This window comes from Bufo gargarizans, chromosome 8 (assembly GCF_014858855.1).
Source record: "Bufo gargarizans isolate SCDJY-AF-19 chromosome 8, ASM1485885v1, whole genome shotgun sequence".
Classification (NCBI taxonomy): Eukaryota; Metazoa; Chordata; class Amphibia; order Anura; family Bufonidae; genus Bufo; species Bufo gargarizans.
In genome coordinates, this window is record NC_058087.1 from 149697664 (window position 1) to 149722253 (window position 24590).

The window sequence follows — 24590 nt, forward strand, 5'->3', positions numbered from 1 at the left end:
TACAGCACCCTGCAATAAGTGGCGCATAAATAACCTGTATGTTAATTACCTGCATATAAATCTGTTTATTCATATGCAATTGAGATGTTCGAGCACCAGGAGGCGGGCTGAATCCTTTGAGCACTGCCTTCTAACCCCCCCTGTCCTCTGCACACGCCCCGGCCCCTTGATTGAAAAGGGTTTTATAGGGGGGGCTGAGGAACCTGATGGCTCCACACACCCCTCCTAGAGCTCAAGGGGTTGCCCATAAAGGGCGCCGCAAGCCTAAAAATCCTAGTGACAAACGTGGAAAAGTGAACACACTGAACATAAAAAATAAATAAGTGAATGTGTGCTGATAAACAGCATGGACATCCGGCTGGAATTATAAAAATTCAAACAACTCAGCCCCTGGCTTTGATCTGGCAGAGCCCTTGGTCACCTACCATATGGCATTCATGGCCAAAGACGTACACCCTAGGGATGCCATGTGGATTTCTGTTCTACATCCAGGTGACCCTGTCCAACCACCAGGACACTGATCAGAACAGATAGATGTTACCCGTTCGCTTCTCTGCCTTTCGGCCATCTTCACATATGCATGTTACTGCACAGACCATTAGTCAGGGCAGAGAAAAATCACAGCTTGTTCTATATTTGTCCATATTCCTTGCAGCACTCATTCGTTTAAATAAATGGGTCTGGTGGAAAAACTGACCGCACACAGGATGCCACCAGTGTGCGGTCTGTTTAAAAACTCGGTCATGCGGAACAGGGACAAGTTTCCCATCACTCGTCTGAAAACAGGCCTAACTCCCATTATACGGGTTTACAAACTTATAGGAGTTGTAAGAAAAAAAATGATCCTACAACTGTGGTATGCGGATAACATATTTGGACCCGCAAGAAACATGAAGGATCGATATTACATTTTACAACGCAGAGACGAAAAAATAAAAAATAAATTGTGTATGACATTCAGAAAACTAGCATATTGTGGGGAAAATAAATATGGCCTTGGGAGGGGGGTAGTGGGTTAAAGGCCATCTTTTGAGAAGTTCATGCAGCCCAGAAGATGCCAGAACACCAGATCACTTCATGACTTAGGTGAATCCCGTGCTTATTAAAATTCAATGGCAATCACAAGAGCTGCAAGCTTATGAGAGAGCTGTGACCATCACATGCTTACTGCTACCAGAGCAATCACATGGTGAGCTGAAAGTGCGCTGTTGCTTACATCAATGACAATTGCAAGATAAATGATATTTTGTGGCTCTCAATAAGGACTGCAGCAAATGAAGCAGAATGTGCTACACAAAAAGTCTTTGTGGCAAATATCCATAAAAACGCAAATGCAAAAGTAGCCAGAGGAGTAATAAATAAGAACACTCAGATATAGCTGTAAGGCTTTTGTGGCGCTTTTTGGCTGAGTCAAAGCCAAAAGTGGGTAGGTTGGAAGGAAATGAAAAATATAAAAAAGGAAGGATTTACACTTCTCCTTCCTGCTAGATCCACTAATACCACCCTTATAAAAGGGTGTAGGTCATACAGTCACACACAAATACCCAACATTGCTAATGTTTATTAAAAGGCTGTCCCCCCAGAAAACACTTACGGTACACCCTATCCACAGGATAGGGGATAAGTGTCCGATTGGAGGGGCTTCAACAGCTGGGGTGCCCACCTATCATGAGAACTGGCGCGAATGCAGCGGTGAGCACAGTGCATGTCCGTCACTCTATTCAACTCTATGGGGCTGCTGGAGACAGTACATATGGGGACCATCAGACATGTTCTCTGTTCTACAGATAAGGGATAAGTTGTCATGAGACAACAACTTTAAGTGCTGTTTCACACGAGCGAGTCCATTGCGGGAATCGAGCTCCATGTGGGTGTGAACCCAGGTTCTGCACTTGCAGGAGTGCACAGCATGATCAGGATTAGGAAAGAGTGAAACATCCAAGTCGATTCGCATAAAACTTTGTTCTAATACTGTACAGAGCAGGAGCTCCATACACTATTAGACTATTGGCTCCGATGAGCCGAAGATATTGCAATAACTTCATAAATTAATTTGTACTGTAAAAAAAACATTTCCTAAACTCTGGTTTGGTTCCAAGGTACAATTACAAATTTATGAAGTTATTGCGCAAAGTCTTGCGATACTTTTCAAAGCAATAACTTCAGCTCACTGGAGGCAATACATTCTAATACTGTACGGAGCTCCTGCTCCGTACAGTATTAGGCCTCCTGCACACGAACGTTTTTTTACACGGTCCGCAAAAACGGGGTCCTGTAGGTCCGTGATCCGTGACCGTTTTTCCGTCCGTGGGTCTTCCTTGATTTTTGGAGGATCCACGGACATGAAAAAAAAAGTCATTTTGGTGTCCGCCTGGCCGTGCGGAGCCAAACGGATCCGTCCTGAATTACAATGCAAGTCAATGGGGACGGATCCGTTTGATGTTGACACAATATGGTGCCATTTCAAACGGATCCGTCCCCATTGACTTTCAATGTAAAGTCTGGAGTTCTGTTATACCATCGGATTGGAGTTTTCTCCAATCCGATGGTATATTTTAACTTGTAGCGTCCCCATCACCATGGGAACGCCTCTATGTTAGAATATACTGTCGGATATGAGCTACATCGTGAAACTCATTTCCGACAGTATATTCTAACAGAGGCGTTCCCATGGTGATGGAGACGCTTCAGGTTAGAATATACAAAAAAAACTGTGTACATGACTGTCCCCTGCTGCCTGGCAGGTGCTGCCAGGCAGCAGGGGGCAGACCCCCCCCCCCTGTTTTTAACTCATTGGTGGCCAGTGGGCCCCCCCTCCCCTATTGTTAACTCGTTGGTGGCCAGTGTGCGCACCCCCCTCCCTCCCTCCCTCTATTGTAATAATAGCATTGGGGCCAGTGTGCGCGCCCCCCCCAACCCCCCCCCCCTCCCTCCCTCTATTGTAATAATAGCATTGGGGCCAGTGTGCGCGCCCCCCCAACCCCCCCCCCCCCCCTCCCTCCCTCTATTGTAATAATAGCATTGGGGCCAGTGTGCCCCCCCCCCCGATCATCTGTGGCAGCGGAGTAGAAGATTCATACTTACCTGGCTGCTGGCTGCTGCGATCTCTGTGTCCGGCAGGGAGCTCCTCCTACTGGTAAGTGACAGGTCTGTGCGGCGCATTGCTGTCACTTACCAGTAGGAGGAGCTCCCGGCCGGACGCAGACATCGCAGCAGCCAGGTAAGTAGTGTATTCTAACTAGAAGCGTCCCATCACCATGGGAACGCTTCTGTGTTAGAATATACTGTCGGATCTGAGTTTTCACGAAGCTCTGAAAAAGCTTTTATGCAGACGGATCTTCGGATCCGTCTGTATGAAACTAACCTACGGCCACGGATCACGGACACGGATGCCAATCTTGTGTGCATCCGTGTTCTTTCACGGACCCATTGACTTGAATGGGCCCGTGAACCGTTGGCCGTGAAAAAAATAGGACAGGTCATATTTTTTTCACGGCCAGGAAACACGGCTCACGGATGCGGCTGCCAAACGGTGCATTTTCCGATTTTTCCACGGACCCATTGAAAGTCAATGGGTCCGTGAAAAAAAACGGAAAACGGCACAACGGCCACGGATGCACACAACGTTCGTGTGCAGGAGGCCTTAGAAAGAAGTTTTATGCGAATCAACTTCAGATGTTTTATTCAAACTCTATTCGCTCTTCCCTTATGATTTATAATGCTATGCGCCTCTGATACAGGATCATACTGACCAAGCTGTCACTGAATCTGTCGAAGTAAGGTCAAGCAGAGGCGCACAGCATTATAAATCAGTATAACGCCATGCACTCCTGCAAGTCCAGAATGGAGGATCACACTCACACATGGAGCGCGATTCCCGCAAAGGACTCGCTGGTGTGAAACAGCCCTAAGACTCCAATGACATCACACATCTGACAGCAACGTTTCAAGCCAGAGAGGCCACATTATCAAGCAATTGGGAGGATAAAGCAGGAGCTTCAAAATCCCCACAATACACCATACAACACAAAATACAATCTATACCAAATGTTAGGAGAGTTTGGCAATTTTTGTAATGTACTCTTAAAGGGAATCTGTCACCACAAGACTGGACTATTATCTGCAGTAATACACGAGTGGTACTGCAGATATGGAGTTCAGACCATTTTATTTTCCCACTGTTGCCGTTTCCTCACTGTCAGCGTTTAAAGCTGCGCTGAAACACATGGTCAGGTCTGCTATCCATACACAAAGGAGTCCTCTCCATTATAGCTAAAATTACTTTTGATTATCCGTGAGCAGACCAGGTAAAAAAATAAAATGAAAAAAAATAAAAAAAGAGGAAAAATCTGGTAGACCCCTATACAGAGCAATTAACACACAGTGGGGCTCATTTGCAAAGTCTTCCACACCATTTTTTGGTGTTATAAAAGTCGCAAGACCCTTTCTAAACACCCAAAAGAATTTCGTTGCACAGGGGTATTTTTACACTGTTCTCACCACTTGGCTGCGGCAGATGAAAAAAGGAGTAAAAAGCAGTGAAAACGACTCCAGTCAGGGGCTGGCATAGCTTCCACTCCAGATGCAGACTGCCGGAGGAGCGCCTAGTTTATGACTAGGTCTGCTCCTCATCATACATTAGCCGTTTCCTAGGGCAGTGCAGGGGCTATGAAAGACTGGCATAAAACGCCAGCCTTTGATAAATGATCCCCATTGTGTATGAATTTTTTTCTCAATTTGAGCGCCGACAGCGGGGGAATGGTGATAATAGGAAAATATAAAAATACAGATCTGGACTCCTTAGGCTGCATTTACCTCTCCGTTAGAGATGATCCGGCATAAATGCAGATTGTCAGCTGGACAAAAACTGCCGCGTGCAGCTGCATTTGTCGGGCCAAAACCGGGCATTTTATGCCGGAAAGCGGACGGGTCACCACCAGATCCCATTATATTCAATACGGATATAGCGGCGATCTGTTGAATCCGGCAATGCCAGAAGCCTGCCAGAAATATTCACCAGAGATGTGAATGTAGCCTTATCTGCAGTACTACTCATGTATAACTGCAGCAGAAAAAAATAAAAAAAAAAATAAATCCAAAATCATGGTGACATATTCCCATTGTTGAGATCTAAGGAAAAAAAAAAAGCCAAAACCAAATAAAATTTTGGTAATTGCTTATAGAGAAGGAAACAAAATAAATATACACACCCCCCTTATAAATCCCCAATCACCCACCGGTCTCTATATGATGACAGGTGACATCAACTAGTAACTGCTGCAATCAATCACTGTCTGCGGTGCTGAGGTCAATGTATATGGCACAAAACCACTATAGACCGTGATCGACAGCAGCTAGATTTTTTGGGGGGCTTTTTAACTACAGTTCTCAGAGTGCCGTGCCTGAAAGTCATACATACACAGCCATCAGCAGTCGGTATAATTCTTCGATTACATGCTCAGACTACTACACGTTAGGCTGGATTATCATCCTGTTTTTGTCTTACACTGAATGCATACAAAATGTATACCAAACAGAGGCATCCATCGCCATATAGTTCCATGGTGAGAAAAGTGAATTTTTCTTTTTGCCAGACTACAAAAGCGTACTGCGCTCTCGCATCTTTTTATTTTCTCAACATAAAAGTTATAAGTAGGGCAAACATGTGCCATGAACCTAGCCCTATAATAACATGGACAAGAACATTATTTCTTACCGATTTGCACTTGATCTGTCTGTGTCAGTGTTACGAAGGCTGAAGTATCATCAATCCAAGAGACCAGGATTTTACCTAGACGACAATAAGAAGAGTTAAAATCCATCAACAAAAAGAAAATGGTCTTCAAGAACGGACTTCAGGCATGTAATAAAACCAATCACCTTCCAAATGTCCTGTTTCAGAGGCCCTTTTGATCCGACTGGTTTGCAGTTGGCAAAGGTACCTTTGCACCAGTTTTGAGAAGTCTCCCCAGTAACCTTAAAGGGATTGTCTTATGAGCGACAACACCTTCCAGAATGTAGCTCCTGGGGGTGCTCAGCTGATTGTGTCAGGGTAAGCAGTTGCCAGCCAGGCATTTCCCTTGCAGCAGCCGCCATCCATCTCGATGATTCTTGTAATGCAAGACTGCTTGAATCTGCCAGTATAGGAACAACTCATACATGAGATGTGGGAGGGCACCGACAGGGGGGGCCCGATGTCCAACAGCCATATATACAGGACCTGTCTTGACAACTCACACTGGGCTTCAGTTAATCAAAACACTCTAACCACTCTGGTTGCAGCCGTTTAACAGTTTTGATAAATGAGACTTTATACGAGACTCTAGGTGACATGTGGTGGCCCCCACAGACCAATGGCTTCCTACTGTGCCGCCATATATTGCCTGAACGTAGGAGAGAATGCCTGAACCCAACCACCATGTCCAGATGTTATATGGTGACCAGTAGCAAATTATAAGACACCCTGTAAATACTGGGGCAGATTTACTAATCAAAATGGGGCAGAATTATGAAGAAATTTGTGCAGAATATTTTTTTCAAAAATTGTGTGTGCTTTGCACTACGACATGTCTGACAAGAGGGTGAGCTTCGAGAGAAAAGAGGGGGTGCCCTTGAAGGAAGGAGCATGGCTTAGTGAGCACCATAAAAAATAAAATAGCGCTAATATGGAAAGGGGTTGTCTGGGTTCAGAGCTGAACCCGGACATACCCTTATGTTCACCCAGGCAGCCCCCGAGGCTCGCATAGGAGCAGCTCGTGCTCCGATGGGTTCCCTTGCCCTGCCCTATAATGCTGTGCAGAGTAAGGTCCATTTTGTTTTCAATAACACACTGCCGGGCAGAAACTTCCGCCCGGCAGTGTGTTTGGTGACGTCACCGGCTCTGATGGGCGGGCTTTAGCACTGCCCTAGCCATTTTACTGGCTAGGGCAGCGCTAAATCCCGCCCATCAGTGCCGGTGACATCACCGGGCTCCCTGGCAGCCCCATCGAGAGCCGCGGTACATCACCGGCTCTCCAAAAAATGCCTGTCCTGCACGATTCAGCGCAGGGCAAAAGGAGAGCATCGGAGCATGAACTGATCCGATGCCCTTGTCAGGGGGGCTGCCTGGATGAAAATGGAGGGATGTCCGGGTTCAGCTGTGAACCCGGACAACCCCCTTTAAGGCTTTTTTTTTTTCTTGTAAACAAATAGATGGCACAAACTAGACCAGTGGTGGTGAACCTATGGCACGGGTGCCAGAGGCGGCACCCAGAACCCTCTCTGAACTGGAATCCTGGAATAAGTCTGTGGTGTACCAATATGCCTTAGACTTTTCCTGCCATTCATCAGCGCAGGGCGCACTATGAACAGCACAGGCAGCGCACTGAATGTAGGCAGGTTATTATAGCTAAATGAGAAAGTACATGGAAGATACACTATACTGGACTGTAGTATTCAGGGTGAATTACCGTGTTGGCACTTTGTGATAAATAAGTGGGTTTTGGGTTACAGTTTCGGCACTCTGTCTCTAAAAGGTTCACCATCACTGAACTAGACTGTCCAAAGGTGTGCCGGATTTCTCATCACGCATTACCAGCTGTGATAAATGTGCTGCAGCTTAAAACTGTTTTACACTTTACACTGCTTTAGGGCTCATGCACACAAACGTATTTTCTTTCCATGTCTGTTGCGCTTTTTTGCGGACCATATGCGGAACTATTCATTTCAATTGGTCTGTATAAAAAAATAAAAAATAAAAACTGAAGTGTGCATTTCATTTCCATATGTCCTTTCCACACAAAAAACCCCCCCCAAAAAACGAACATGTCCGATAATTGACCGCATTACTGTTCTATTAGGGGTCAGCTGTTCCGTTCCGCTAAATACAGATACCACACAGATGTCATGCATATTTTTTGCTGTTCGCAAAATACATACGGTTGTGTGCAAGAGCCCTTTTAGACCGCATTAGTAAATGTGGGCCACAGTTTTTTTTTTTTAAGTGGCATTTTAAAGTTTCTTGGCTTTTTTTTAATTTTTTTAATCAAATTGCAGAATGCTCTAGTTCAGGGATCTCAAACTGCGGCCCTCCAGCTGTTGCAAAACTACAACTCCCAGCATGCCCGGACAGCCTACAGGTATCAGCCTACAGCAGGGCATTGTGGGAGTTGTAGTTTTGCAATAGCTGGAGGGCCGCAGTTTGAGATGCCTGCTCTAGTTGCAGCTTTTCTTAATGTGTTTTCCCAATGCCACACCGAAAAACACTAGTAAAAATTTTTTTTATTATTTTTATTATTAATATTGCTGGAAAAAAATGGCTTGGTTAAAAAAAAAAAAAAAAAAATTTATTGTCCACAAAACCGCAGCATGACACCTTCCTAAACAATGAGTATTCTGCAACAAAATAAGCTTCAAACACAAAACAGAAGGTGCAATCAGCAAATGACAAAATGTGTGTATCACTAAAATCAACATTGGGGGTCAGTTACTAACCAGTGAAGGTGTTAAAAAAAAAGTGCCATCTTGACCACTAGTGAGTGTCTGGGGCATGGCATTGTGCCTGGAAAGAGGCATAAGTGTTGGCAAAAAACTACCCTAGTCAGGGGTGCCGGAGGATGTGCTTTATTTAGGACACCTTGGGCAGCGTATCAAAGACCAGTGGGGGGGGGGGGACATCATCTTTGATAAATGACCACGATTATGTCTGTCTGGTCCTACTTCAGGAGAAGCTGCCGAGCGATTTCTTAGTAAGATTTTGGAAACCTAGATGAAACCCAAATCCTGCAGCCCATACCACATCTTGTTAGGAGTAATTAACATTGAGACAGATCAGGCCCTTTAGGAAAGCGGCAGGTAAGGAATATCACAGGGAACAAAATTACCAAAACTGATAACACTGTTTGCCAAGAGCAAACCGGAGAACGGCAGTCCCAGCTGTTGCATACTTGGAAGTCACACGAGAAAGCATAAAATTAAGCAATTATAGTCTGCAACACTTTTCTTTATTGCTGGAAGTACAAGGAGACTATAGCATTACATAAGAACCTGGTCAGATTGTCTGGCCTTTCATCAGAGTCTTTGGGTGAACCAGACTAAGCCCTTTTATCCTCCACAGCCGTCTCCCTCAGTCCTGCTGGAAGGAGATGGATTACAGATCTGTCGGCTTCAGTCCAGGTGGCAAAGTCATAATAACGGACCCACTGATTAGCTCATTTCTGGTTACACGGAGCCACGAAAAAGCAGGCACGTGTTCCGGTCCATCGCAGTTTGCTTAAATACTTTGCTCTCTTCTGAAAATTGCAGCAAACTACAATAAATTGTGCTTTTTGCTGTGGGTCTGTTCTGCAGGCCATGGACCCTAATTTTTCATGTTATTCTCCAGCTTTTTAGGCCACTGTCAGAACAAGGGACCCTGTTCTTAGTCTGCACTTTTAAAGGGGTTGTGTCACGAAACACTCTACATTTTTCAAACGAGCACCTGGATCTGATTACTTTTCTAACTGAATGTAATTGAAAAATTCTGTATAGCTGCTGAGTTATTCAATAAACTATCTGTACAGCGCCACCTGCTGCTTGATCTTTTCCTTATTTTTTTTGTCCATCTCACTGAGCTGGTCGAACGTGCTCAGTTTAAATCTACAACTGCCACCAGCCATATGTTCTGTTAGAAGCTATGACAGTTACACGGAGAGAGCTGCAGCAGAAAGGACATGCCCCCTGACCTGCCAGGCTGAAGATAATCTAGCAGAACAATTGGAGCAGTGAATGTGGAGATCTCTGGACCCATATGTGGTGCAGGGCTGGTTCTAGCTTTGTTAGAAAGATACAATGTGATGTCCGATTTTCCTTTTTTACATCAATTGTGGAATAACCTCTTAAATACAGAATCGCTGCACTGCCATAGACCAATCTGATGTTTGGATAGTTAAATAGCCTGAAAGGGTTTATGCCTACTCTTTTGGACTGTGTAAAGGGGTTGTACCACCATTAAATGTTATTTTAATTTAATTCCATGTGACTTGACGCAAGGAAGCCGCTGCCCCCTTGACTTGAAGCTGACGGGCAAGATATCGCTGATGGCGCTTAAAATAACGTGTTTTTTTAAGCTTTTGAGCATCAAACTACCGGATCAAACAAATGATTATGAACAGACTGGGGGCTACTATGAGGTAATGCTGGCAGTTTTGTATGCGTTTTTGAGGTGACAGGTTCCCGTTAAAGCCTTCAGTATACATAAGGATCTTCATGTACCCCAGTATATATAAAGCCCTTAGTGCCAACTCAGTATATACAGTGGATATAAAAAGTCTACACACCCCTGTTAAAATGTCAGGTTTTTGCGCTGTAAAAAAATGACGAAGAAATCATTTCAGAACTTTTTCCACCTTTTAAAGGGACCTATAAACTGTACAACTCAATTGAAAAACAAACTAAAATCTTTTAGGTGGAGGGAAGAAAACTAAAATAACTAAAATAAAGTGATGGCATAAGTGTGCACACCCTCTTCTAACTGGGGATGTGGCCGTGTTCAGAATTAAGCAATCACATTCACAATCATGGTAAATAGGAGTCAGCATACACCGGGCATTATTTAAAGTGCCTCTGATTAACCCCAAATAAAGTTCAGCTGCTCTAGTTGGTCTTTCCTGAAATTTTCTTAGTCGAATCCCACAGCAAAAGCCATGGTCCACAGAGAGCTTCCAAAGCATCAGAGGGATCTCATTGTTAAAAGGTATTAGTCAGGAGAAGAGTATAAAAGAATTTCCAAGGCATTAGATATACCATGGAACACAGTGAAGACAGTCATCATCAAGTGGAGAAAATATGACACAACAGTGACATTACCAAGAACTGGACGTCCCTGCAGAAAGCTGCAGGAATATCTGGCAAGTACTGGCTGTGGGGTACATGTGACAACAATCTCCCGTGTTCTTCATATGTCTGGGCTATGGGGTAGAGTGGCAAGATGAAAGCCTTTTCTTACGAAGAAAAATATCCAAGCCAGGCTACATTTTGCAAAAACACATCTGAAGTCTCCCAAAAGCATGTAGGGAAAGGTGTTACGGTCTGATGAAACCAAGGTTGAACTTTTTGGCCATAATTCCAAAAGATATGTTTGGCGCAAAAACACTGCACATCACCAAAAGAACACCATACCCTCAGTGAAGCATGGTGGTGGCAGCATCATGCCAAGGGGCTGTTTTTCTTCAGCTGGAACTGGGGCCTTAGTTAAGCTAGAGGGAATTATGAACAGTTCCAAATACCAGTCAATATTGGCACAAAACTTTCAGGCTTCTGCTAGAAAGCTGAACATGTAGAGGAACTTCATCTTTCAGCATGACAACGACCCAAAGCATAAATCCAAATCAACAAAGGAATGGCTTCACCAGAAGAAGATTTAAGTTTTGGAACGGCGCAGACCTGAATCCAATTGAAAATCTGTGGGGTGATCTGAAGAGGGCTGTGCACAGGAGATGCCCTCGCAATCTGACAGATTTGGAGTGTTTTTGCAAAGGGTGAGCAAATCTTGGAAAGTCAAAATGTGCCATGCTGATCCACTCATACCCCAAAAAGACAGAGTGCTGTAATAAAATCAAAAGGTGCCTCAACAAAGTATTAGTTTAAGGGTGTGCACACTTATGCAATTATATATTTTATTTTTATATTTTTTTCTTCCCTCTACCTCAAAGATTTCAGTTTGTTTTTCAATTGAGTTGTACAGTTTATAGGTCACATTAAAAGGTGGAAAAAGTCCTGAAATGATTTATCTTTGTCTCATTTTTTTACATCACAGAAACCTGACATTTTAACAGGGGTGTGTAGACTTTTTATATACACTGTATATAAGGTCATTGTTAAAGGAGTTATCCCATGTTAGACAATGGGGGCATATCGCTAGGATATGCCCCCATTGTCTGATAGGTGCGGGTCCCACCTCTGGGACCCGCACCTACAACGAGAACGGAGCCGGGGAGAGTTGTGGCTGGAGGACCCCGGGTTTCCCAGGGTCCGTCCACCACCAGGCACAGCTCCCCGCCTCTCCCATTGAAGTGAATGGGAGCGCACTGCGCATGCACGGCCAACGCTCCCATTCATTTCTATGGGGCCGACGGAAATAGCCGAGCCGAGCAGTGCGCCCTCCTCCACTTCGTTCTCCTTGTAGGTGCGGGTCCCAGCGGTGGGACCCGCACCTATCAGACAATGGGGGCATATCCTAGCGATATGCCCCCATTGTCTAAGATGGGATAACCCCTTTAATGTACCCATGTATAAAGACCCTACTTAGTGCCACCAAGTATTTAGAAGGCCCTTAGTGTAGCCCAGTATTTTTAATGTTGGTGTGAACGTCCCCTAATACAGTGCCGGGGGGGGGGAGAGAATTACCAAAGTCACTTGCGGGGACACTCGTAACTCACTGGATGCTGTAGGACTTGTGCTCCCAGAGTGATCATGCTGGTCAGGTCCTGAATGGCCCTTGTAGCTGTTTATAACGCTTGTTAGATGGGCTCCCTTCTGTTTATATGGCCACTAATTTTGAGGACATGTGAAAAGACCATAGACTTTAATGAGGCCTTACCAGGAGAAAGTTGCAGCAGAAAGGACACATCCTCTGAGCTGCCAGCTTGAAGAAAAATAAGTAAAAGTAATGAATAAAGGGGGGGCTCTGAGTCCATGTGAGGTACAGGGCTGGTTCTAGCTTTGTTAGAGATGGTCGTGTACTATATGAGGTCTTTCATTCATTTAGCAGGTAAAAATTCTAAGGGCAGTTAGCGAGTCTATTGCAGGAATCACGCTCCGAGTGTGATCCTCCGCTCTGGACTTGCAGGAGCGCGATTCCCGAAATAAACTCGCTCGTGTGAAACAGCCCTAAATGCTTCCGACCTGTCAAAGTGGAGTCTAGGGTGATTAAATCCCCATTAGAGGACTGGGGTGCAGACACATTCACATTCTCCTATATGAAATTGTGTGAATGAACTCCTTACCCCCTTAAAGACTGGGCCAATATCATTTTTTTATTTTTACTCCTCACGTCCCAATAGCCATAACTTTTTTTTTATTTTTCTCTTCACATAGCCGTAGGAGGGCTTAAATTTTTGTAGGACAAGATGCATTTTCACAATAATAATTCACAATTCAATACAAATCATAATTTTCTTTGCATTGCCATATTCTGACAGCCATAACTCTTTAATATTTTGGTTGATAGGGTTGTTTTTAGCGTAGCAAAAACATTTTTTTATTGGTACCAATAAATAGTACCAATATTGGTACTATTTTTGTGGTATGTACAACTTTTTGATCACTGTTATTAATTTTTTTTTGGGGGGGGACAAGATTACTAAAAAAATAAAATGGCAAATCACACATTTCAAAATCTGCACAGAAAATGTTAAATAATTTTAATAGTTCAGGCATTTTCGGACGTGGCGATACCCAATGTTTTTTTTTATTGTTAAGATACTTTTATATGTAAAAGTGTAAAGGAGGGGTGAATAAAAATAATTTAACGCCAAAATATTACTTTTTTTTAAACTTTTTATTTAATAACAATTAGCCAATTGATCCCTTGTCCTATTCACTCTAATAGAGATCCATTAGGGTGAATAGGATTTTGACACTGTCTCGCGCATAGTTCAGCAGGGAGCTTACTCTGGCAGGCCTGGAAGGCTTCGGCAGCGTCCAGCCTGCAATGGTAACTGATCGGAGCCCCGCAATTAAACTGTGGGGGCTTTGATTGGAAGGCAGAGGGAGCTGCATCCCTTTGCCTAACTCCACAGATGCCGCAATCAGCGTTGGGCGCGGCATCTGAAGGGTTAAATGATGGGGTTTGGCAGGATTGCCGTTCCCCATCATTGCGGCCGGGTGCCTACTGTATGACAGTCGGCACCCGCTGCATATGGAGTATGCTCACCACAGCAGCCCACTCCATACAAATGCGGGAGCATAATGCTGTACATGTACGGAATTATGTGTTAAGGGGTTAAAGTGCTTTACACATTCCTATCTTGTTTGAGCTCGTTACAGGAGGTTGTCGTAATCCTAAAACCAATTGATATTAAGATTTAAAATTAAAAGCCTAATAAAATAAAACTGTCCCTCATATTCATACAGACCCTCAGTACAGGCCCCCAAGCCCTTCCTTACATCGCTGTGGAATATAACAGTAAATGGAGACTGTCAGACGGCTAATGTAATCAGAAGAAAATATGTCAGACGTAAAGATTAGGTTGCACAGGTTCATGCATGAGCCAACTTCTTCTAGAAATCCTATATTCCAGAAGAGGAGATGAAATAAGCAATGCAATAGCTAACTATAATACGGGCTCCAGCTGCAGCCAGCTTTTTTTTATTTATTGCACATTTATATTGATTTCTTAGAATTTTCCACCAGAAAAAAAAAACTCTGAATATATGGAGATTCACAGGCCTAAGATGTTCCCAGCAGATAGGAACATTCATTTCTGCCCAAGTACCAGCATGTTCTCCGCTCCTATAGCAGTTTCTAATATGTAATGGCCGTATGGTATATAGTGCTGTAATGTTGGCTAGTTCATATAGGGGAAAAGTAGATATTCAGAATGCATTTATAATTAAAGGGGTATTGCCACCAAATATCCGATAGGTGACGGACCCCTAATGATCAGAAAGGGGTGTGTACGGCAGCATCTATAACTCCCATAGGAGTGAATGGAGAGAACTGCACGCTTGTATGGCCATCTGTCTATTCATTCTTATCCTGCATTTTACACCTTACCAGGCAAGACAGGTGAACACGCATCCATTTAAAAAGCTGTCCCATTAAAGGACATCTGTTGGCAGATTTGTCCCTATGACACTGGCTGACCTGCTACATGTGCACTTGGCAGCTGAAGGCATCCGTGTTGATCCCATGTTCATATTTGCCCGCATTGCTGAGAAAAATGATGTTTTTATACATGCAAATGAGCCTCTAGGAGCAATCGGGGCGTTACCATTACACCTAGAGGCTCCGCTCTCTCTGCAACTGCCGCACCCTCTCCATTTTGATTGACAGAAGCAGGCAGTGAAAACGTCATCACACCTGGCCCTGTCAAAGTGCAGAGGACGCAACAGTTGCGGAGAGAGCGTAGCCTCTAGGTGTAACAGCAATGCCCCCATTGCTCCTAGAGGCTCACTTACTTATATTAAAACATAATTTTTCTCAGCAATGCGGGCACATATGAACATAGGGACCAACACAGATGCCTTCAGCTACCAAGTGCACATGTAACAGGTCAGCCAGTGTCATAGGGACAAATCTGCTGACAGATGCCATTCAAGGTAGTTTATTCCCCATCCACAGGATAGAGGATAAATGTGTTCATTGGCAGCAGGAAGGTGCCATATAGGTAATGCTAAAGCGGGGCTGGATCGAGTGATGTGTAAACAGATGAGCCCAAAAGATCACAATGGAGCAATAATAGTCATCTAAACAGTCGTCTAATGGCCGTTACAGGAGTAAATTGAGTACTGGGGAGTTACCATTTATGCTTTTTCTTAAAAAGGAATGAAGGTTTATGAAAGCAAGCAGAAATATTAAAAACTATAAAGGAGAATATATTGGAAAAATTGTATAGTTCGGTAATCTCTTGTGTGATGAGATTTCTCTGCCAAGTGGGGAGATTTAGCAGGAGCAATCTATAACTGATGGAGCTGTCCAATAGACCGACAAGCATCAGAAAAGGCAGCACTGGGGGACCGCGGGGGCGACTATGGCATCTTAAACCCTTTTAAACTAGAACAGACACGTAGGCAGGTGCAATACTGCACTGCTATATGAGCACAATAAAATGAGATAAAATTCGGAATATTACAGAGGATGTGCGCAAAACAAAGATGCCGTTTAGAATGAGCTAAATTGCCATCTCTGCAACATATAAAAGTAGGAGGGAGACTGAAAAACACCATCAGACCAAAGACCTCCACAAAGCAATCGTTCCATGGAGCAGCTTACAAATCTATTTCACTCGAGCAGTAATCTCAGCCATGAACGAGGCAAGACATAAAAATGTCAGGTCTATGGAAGTGAACAAGTCTTACCAAAGGCACTGAACAGCTGATAAAGGTCACTGGCTTTCCATTCTTTAGGAAATGTCACATGGAGGACATTATCGCGCGTGGGGAGCACTAAAATACAAAAGACACATATATTCAGCTTCCATTATAGAGTTCCACTGTAGGTCTAATGTTAAAGGGGTTGCCCAAGTCGTTTGATTTAACCTGCTGAAGCCTGCAGAGCCCTGTGTGATTAGTGCCTCTGCTCTCTGCAGCCATGACGTCCCGTATACAATCCCTGGCCTCAGCAGGCGGGCACCATACAGCGCTGAGGCGAGCGATTTGCTGCAGCGGTATACGGGATTCCACCGGCAGGTTAAATCTATAATCAAACAACTTGGACGACCCCCTTTAGAGGACAAGCAAACAAACACAAAAAGTCCACCAAATTTGAACAAGGGACAGATTTCCAGCAGACTTCTACAATTAGGACAACCTTTAAAAGGGAATCTGTCAACAGATCGGCGCTAAGTAACTAATTACATGGGTAAAGCTGCCGTCATCATACAGTTCTCATCACGTCTTTTTTCTTATCAGCCATTTCGAAGAAAATCAGCTTCATAAAATGTAACAGACATGCCCGAACGGGGCGGCTCCGCGCGATGGCCAAGTCACAGAGCTGCTGCTTGTAAGGCCTTCCACCCAGCTCTGATTGACATGCCTCCAGCTTGGCCAAATCTTGTGCATGGCCACCGCTGGAGGCATGTCAGTCACAGTCGGACGGGCAGGTTTACAGCAGCAGCTCCGTGACTTGGCGATCACACGGAGCCACTCCAGGTCCCGCAGCTCGGTACATTTTATGAAGCCGATCTATTTAAATTGGCTATGATTAGAAAAAAAATATTAGTGATGGGAACTGTATGATGAGAGCAGATTTAAAAAAAATGTGTTATATGGCGCTGATCTGATGACAGGTTCCCTTTAAAGATTTTTTTTGTCATACAGTGATGGCACTGGGACCTCTGCCGATCCCGAGAATGATACAACTTCTTCATGGTCCTTCCCCTGCACAGTGCTGCCAGCCACCACAGCATGGCCGTCTTTAGTTCCCTACACGGCCAGGTGCGTCACTGTCTGGGAAAAGAGAAGGGTGCGGCGCTCCACCAGCAGGACACATACAGCACTTGGCCATCTTTTCCAGTCCAATACAATTTGAATGGAGCACCAGTGCGTAGGCATGACTGACGCTTCGTTCAAACAGGGGACAATAGACAAATCATGACATTTGTTTTATTACCAAAAAATTTTCCTCTTAGGACTTAATGTACTAATAGTGCAGTTTGTACAAAGGAATCCGAACACACTTAATAGGGTCCCTCCAAAGACCAGCTTCTATTGTAAAAAGTTACTGGGAATAAATATACAGCGCAAAAGCATTTCCAACACATACAGTTTACACCAACGTCAGAGCCTTTATTTAAACCCGGTTTTCCGTTACCCAAGCTTAAAATAAGACATTGTATTTTTGGCTTCAGTTGTTACATTTATGTCGGAGGAATTACTCAAACTTCCAAAATTATAGCCATGATTATTGTGCATAATGAGGGATGATGACATGGAATGCATGATGTAATTCCTGGGCCGTAACAAATGCCAAAAAAAGAACTTTATGGAATTAAGTGAGGGCCTTACATGGAGTGGAGGAACTCATCACCTTGCGTAAGTTGCACTAATAAATTGCGCTAAGGAAACGGATTAATGATGTACAAAAGGACTGGACAACAATCAGGAGATTAATAGGCCTAGTGGTCAACGTAAATATTTAGGGTAACACCCCATGTATTGAGTCCACAGTTGGCAATCAGTTATTTTATAGTGGAGATGAGTCCGATGAGACTCGCTAGTCCCCGCCGCCTGATCATGGCTGGCAAATTTATTTCCTTTTACACACAGGAAATAACCCACCAGTCATGGTCAGGAGAGGGTGAGGCAAGCGAGCGTCATCGGACACATCTCCATTGCAGCTCTAGTGAGTCAGTCATGTCAGTAATATAAAAGTACTGACTGCCAGCTCAAAAGTCACAGACCACTGAAATCAGTTGGTCTGTCGCTTCACGGTGCAGCCTTCAGTGAGGCCAGCATAGTGGAGGCGACAGGTTCCCTTAAAGGGGTTGTGCAGCCAGTACATATTTATGACCCATCCTCAAAACAGGTCATCAATATCTAAAATCGGTGGAGGTCTAACTCTAGTCTCCCCCCCCGCTGATCATCCGTTTGAAGAGGAGGCAGAGCTCAAGATTACACTGATCATCGTTGCGGTATTCTTGGTGGCGCAGTGCAATTACAAGTGCTTGTTCCATTCACTTGAATGGGACGAGGACATGCAATTACACCGCACCGCTGCTGCAAGCGAGACACTCAGTGTAATCTTGCCGGGGATATGTCATCAATATGTAACGGCGGCACAACCCCTTCACATCAGTGCTTGAACTAAAAGTATACCAAAGTTTCCACATCTTGAAAAAAAAATGGAAAGAGTTGTAACTTAATCCCTAAATGTTTCAGACACAAAACTCAAGTAATTATTAGTCAGAGTAATGTACACCAGAAAGTGATCACGATGAGCCCCGAGGTTTAATATTACACTGATGTTCAGATAGCATCTTACTCTGCTTGTTGTCTCCTGCAGACATTTTTCATAAGGAACGCCAAGGCGTGGTTCCCTCACTAGCTGCTACTTGTCACCCCATCTCGCCTCAGTTCATTAAAGTGAGCTTGAGAGCTGAGCCCAGCACCAATGACCCTACGAATTCTCAAAACCTGAAAGATCTGACCAGATGCAACATTGCTTAAATGGGTCGTGCAATATCAATGCCAAAATCAGCAGGGGTCCGACTCTCAGCACCCCACAGATAAGCCGTTTGAAGGAGTCGCAGCGCTTCTGTAAGTGTTGCACCCTCTTCAATATTTAACTTCACGCCAACTAGCTTGTAGAGGCAGCGCGGCGTCATTACAACTGCTCCTTCCATTCAAGTGACCCCTACAGACTGCTGATGGGCGGTGTGCCGGGAGTCAGCCCTCCACCGAACTGATATTGATGACCTATCCTGAGGATCGTCATCAATATTCTGATACTGCACAACCAACGTTAATGGAAAATTTAATCAGCAAGATTTCACTATGCAGACTCCTCAAATGTTTAGTCATACAGCAGTCACTGATCCTCCCCATCTGCTTCTGCAGGTTTAGATGTCTAATCGCCAAAATAGAAAACTGGCAGCTGTTCTTGAAGTGCGCATCCGATTAATAATGCAAAGCTGATAACTTGTGTGCACAGTAGACAGAAGAGGTCCTCACAGAATTACTTACAGTCTGCACCGTCCAGATTGAGGTATGGGATGTCCGTAATTCTCATCAAAAAAAGCCTGAAAGAGTGACAACAGAAAAAAAAAAGTGAAGCATCTTTACAAATGATAACCGACAAGAGACAAACCCTAAAAACCACCAATGTACAGTAACACATTTAAAGAGGACCTTTCACTAGTCCTGACTTGCCCGTTTTAATAGCTTCATGCATTCCCCATGTAATAACAATTATGAAGCCTCTATTCTTATGGCTCTATGTTGTGCCACTCCTTTATTATTTCTATTAGAACTTATGAATTAATTACTAGCAGTCTGCAGTAAGGGTACAGAGGGGTGGTAAACAGTTGGGGGTGTGTACCTGCGCAGTCTGAAAATGGCAGCACCGATTGGATAGAGTGAGACTGTGCAGGTCCCCCCCCCCCCCCCCCCACTGGTTACCACCCCTCTGTACCCTTACTGCAGACTGCTAAAAGTTAATTCATAACTTAAAGTAGAAATAATACAGGAATGGCACAACATAGAGCCATAAGAACAGATGCTCCAGAATTGTTATTACATGGGGAATGCACGTACTCGTAGCTATTAAAACAGGCAAGTCAGGAGTGGTGAAAGGTCCTTTTTAAAGGGCATGCACACTGCAGCTCCATTCATTCTCTATGGAAGCACCTGAGGTAGCCAAAACAGTGGCGCATGCAGTTGTCAAGATTCCCAGCGATCAGCTAGTGATCACCTACCTCATGGATAAGGGATAGCTTAGCAACTGGCACAGCCCCTTTAAATGGCAACCAAAGGAAGACAGACAGTTGTCGTCTCCAACGCCTTGTTTTACACTGGAGGATGTCAAACTCATGGCCCTCCAGCTGCTGCAAAACGACCCGACGCTGTACGCAGTCCGGGAAGACAGGGGAGAGCAACTTCTAACGGAGGTGAAGAGGAGAGGCGGCGCAGGATAGGTAAGAAGAGGTTTTTATTTTAATCTGATCTTATTTCTGACACGGGGGTCTGAAGTGATGGCCAGACATTTACGGGGGTCTGAAGTGATGGCCAGACATTTACGGGGGTCTGAAGTGATGGCCAGACATTTACGGGGGTCTGATCTGAGGATCTGATATTAGGTCTGATGAAAATTATTTTTTTCTTATTTTCCTACTCTTAAACCAGGGGTGCGTCTTATAAAGCGTAAAATACGGTAACCGTTTCATCATCTTCCTTTACACGTGTGTGTAGGAAAGCAGCGAAGGCGCCTATGGGTACTACTGCACCCATCGGAGTCAGAGAAATACAGGGAAAGGTCCAGGGTCATCTGAACCATGTCTAATGTTGTAATCCTGAAGAACGTTTACATTGTGGTTTTCAAGAAAAATAAAAAAAGTATTTGGAGAAAAACATTTGCGCAGTTTCCTACTTAAAATAAATCAATACTTTGGTATTTAACCAAAAAATCTTTACAAATGCGCAGGTTTGTTATTCCTTCCTGCCCAGTGTTATTTCAAGTGGCCAGAATCAAAGTCACGCTGTCTTTATGGGCCGGACAGTTATCTAACAAACACGGACAGGGTCCAAGAGCAACAAGCCTCACACTAACCCTTTGTATGGTGCTTGCGTGGATCCGCTACACCACTCTCTCAGGTTGGCTGCACTAATTTACGAGGAAGCAGTTAAACCAACTTCTCGGAGCCAAGGGCACGCTATGAACTCAAAAACATTTATTTCACGCATAACTCAAATAGCGGCCCTCCATAATCATTTCAGCACACTCAGCTGCGCAGCAGGAGGCACAATTTATCACCCTACAAATGCACCTCTCGGCTTCTGCATGCCTCCCCCTCCAGCTCACAAACCACAAATAAACTTGCAGCTAAGGGATCTTCGAACTCTGAAAATCCTATACCTAAAGGTACCCCCCTGGTCAGATCAGTGCACAACTCCACAGGAAACCAAGGGTATTTATTGAGGATCTTTTTCATTCTTTTTTAAATGAATGCTCTAAATTAACCCACGCAAGTGTGGACATCGCCTATAGAAGCCAATACAAAAAAAATAAAAAATTCACTCCTTGATAAGGGCTTATTCACACAAATGTTCAGAGTATGGAGTACATGTATTCCACAGGTAAGACACTTTAAAGCCTATGGACACCTTTGGATACATTTTTATTATTGAAGTACATGTATTATGCGCTAAAGAGCAATTTTGCACTTGTTTTTTATTTAAAATGTTACACCATTTCGCTTCTCAAGCCTCTTACAATACATAGCACGCTGCTCAATGCCGCTCACTATCCATTCCATCAAACAAGCACTGACGGCTCGGTCTTCGGCTGCCTCTTCTGTCTTATCCTGAACGCTTGTCTAAGCTGAAATTTAATTAAATCGAAGTTAATCAACTCTGATTTGATCATTATTCAGCTTAAAGCCTCATTCACACGTCAGCGTTTCACGGACGTGTGCTGTACATGTTCTCCACAGGCAGCACACGTGCCCATTCATTTTAATGTGTGTATTCAGACATCAGTATTTTAGCACCGATGCATGCTCTACTTTGTCCGTGTTCATGGATCCATCACGCCCATTATAGTTTATGGGTCCATGAAAACCACAGATGCCATCCGTGTTTCACAGATCATTAAGAAGAGATTCTTTGAAAATAATTTTTCAGCTGTTTAGTGTCAGTCAAAACACGGATGCAACACAGACAGCAAAAAACGGACACACGGACCCTTTACGGACAGATTCACGGATGCAACACTGACCACCTGCTCACAGATTTGAGCACAGACGTGTGAATGAGGCTTAACTGGGCATTCAGGAGAAGACCGAAGCGGCTGGAGGCCAAGCTGTCAGAGCTAATGGATGGAGTGGATAGTGAATGGCATTAAAGGGAACCTGTCATCGAGGTTATGCTGAACTCACCGAGTACAGTATAAAGTAGTGACAGAAATGCTGATTTCAGCGGTGTGTCACTCATGAGCTAAAAGTAAGAGGTTGCTGAGAACCAGCATCACAATCATTGCAGCCCGGGCCAGGAAAAGAGTCAAATGTTCCCAAGGAAAGAGTTATTCATAAGCTCCAGCTTTTGCGGTCCGTCTTCTGATGATTGACAGTCTTCTCCTTACTTTTCTCCCTAGAAGAGCACTGTCAATCATCAGTAGATGGATGGGAAGAGCTGGAGCTTATGAATAACTGACTCCTCTTCTTAGGTACAAAGTACCTCGAAAAGGTCTTTGGAAAGAAGGAGACAAACCAATATGGTCACCATTACAGATCCCCACAGGGGCCATCGCTTAGCTTCCCAGGAGGTCTGCAAGGCATACCAGTCTAGTTATGCAGAGAAGAATCTCCAGTTCTGTATCACTGTGTAACTAGGCAGATGTGCAGTACAGGATAGCTAGATGAACATAGCCATCTCAGGGCTTCACTGGTGACTTTCCCAGCTCTGGGTAGAACAAAAAAGTGCAAGAACTTGGAGTAAGAGGACAACTCAAGCACTTGTAGATGCAGACGTACATATAGTAGATTGGTCCTTGTATCTTCTGCATAATGAAAACATTTTTCTGAAATACAATCATAATACTTTACGCCTTCATCTCGAGACTGTGGTAAGTGACTTACTTGTTAAAGAATGGGCTGATCACATCAGACTGGGCCGCAACATGAGTTTGCGGTGGGCTTAAAAATGAACCTATAGACAAAACAATGAATCAGCATCTAGCACCATGTAGAAACACAGGGGGGGATTTATCATTGCCCCCCACAAAGCAGTTTTCTGGCATAAAAAAGTCAAACACTGATTTCAGTTTAGACACATGGACTTCCGGAGGACGCACCTAGTTTAGGTCGAGACCTGTGCCCTGTCATAAATTAGTTGCATCCTCCAGCAGTGCAGGGGATATGGTAGACTGGCAAAAACACCAGTCTATGATACATTACACACAGTACCTAGATTACCTAGATAGTCTGCCATGGTGATAAAGCACAGTCCTGTGATGTAGGCATCATATCCAGCTTCATGAAGTTGTCCTGCCTTTGTATCATAACTTGGAAAATCTTCAGCACTCTCTGAAAAGGAGAAAATAAATTATTACACCAATATCCACTTGGCAAATTAGGTCTGTTTTGTCAGCGAGGTGTGTGCGCTTTTGTACACTACTTTTTAACCACATTGTAAATTAGAATGCATTTTTTGGTTAAAATGGGAAAATATGTCATATGAAAGTATGTGTTCTCAAAAAACTTGCCTTGGATTTGAAAGTACAGATGTAGCAGAGTTAACAGTCACAGTGATAACGCATTAACTAGATGTGATATGTAGCATGTATCAGGTTAAAGGGATTGGCCCGTCTCACACATTGGTGGCATACCCCTAGCCCAGGGATGGGCAAACTGCGGCTGTCTAGCTATTGTAAAACTACAAATCCCATCATGCCCTGCTGTAGGCAGACTGGACATACTGGGAGTTGTAGTTTTACAACAGCTGGAGAGCTGCAGTTTGCCCATTCCTCCCCTAGGCTATGACACCAGTGTCAGGTGAGGGTCCCTCTTCTAAGACCCGATCCTCTCTCTAGAATAGGGAAAGTGAAGGAGCGAGCACTGCGCAAGAGTAGCCATCTTTCCATTTACCTCTATGGGAGTTCCGGAAATAGCAGAGCTATTTTCAGCGCTCCCATAGACGAAGTGAATGCAGGGTGGCCGCGCTTGCACAGTGTGCCCTCATTCACTTTAGCGTCCGCGTTTTAGAGGTAGGCACGGGACCTGACATCGGTGGAATATCCTAGTGATATGCCAATGGGTGAGATGTGCCAACCCCCTTAAAATAAAACACAGAAAGTGGCTGTAAATGTAACATAATAACAAATCAAAACCACTTTCAGCATCATGTTCTGGTCCTCTCTGCCATAGTATTTTTTTTCCATGGACAGCAGCAAAGTAGTTCTGATCCCACATGTGTCCGCTGCAGCCAATCACTGGCCTGAGCGCCGACATCCTGTGTATTGCTGAGGCCAATGATTGGTTGCGCTGCAGACAACGTCAGGAGCGGGGAGCAACACTGGAAGTTGCAGGGGAGGAGAGTGGTGAGTATCACTTCCCTTATTATTTTACTTAGAGTTAATTGTAAACTCTGGCGGCAGCTGTAAATATAACAAAAGTTTTCTGGGTGTCTATAGCAGCACATACAGCAGACAGTGGGAGGCTGGGTGAGCGCTCTCCTCGCGAATACACAAGTAAAGTGTA

At 44.2% G+C, this 24590-nt stretch overlaps 1 protein-coding gene across 2 annotated transcripts in view; it reads right to left on the bottom strand.

Annotated features, from left to right (window-relative positions):
- The window catches only part of PARN (poly(A)-specific ribonuclease), a 116389-nt gene that overhangs the window by 43532 nt on the left and 48267 nt on the right, over window positions 1-24590 (bottom strand). For both annotated transcript variants that reach the window (XM_044303387.1, XM_044303386.1), the window contains exons 17-21: window positions 23307-23417; window positions 22971-23040; window positions 19363-19418; window positions 16039-16125; window positions 5717-5791 (exon numbers count right to left, since the gene is read on the bottom strand). In XM_044303387.1, coding sequence (XP_044159322.1) covers window positions 5717-5791; window positions 16039-16125; window positions 19363-19418; window positions 22971-23040; window positions 23307-23417 — 399 coding nt within the window. The remainder of the gene's footprint in view (window positions 1-5716; window positions 5792-16038; window positions 16126-19362; window positions 19419-22970; window positions 23041-23306; window positions 23418-24590) is intronic.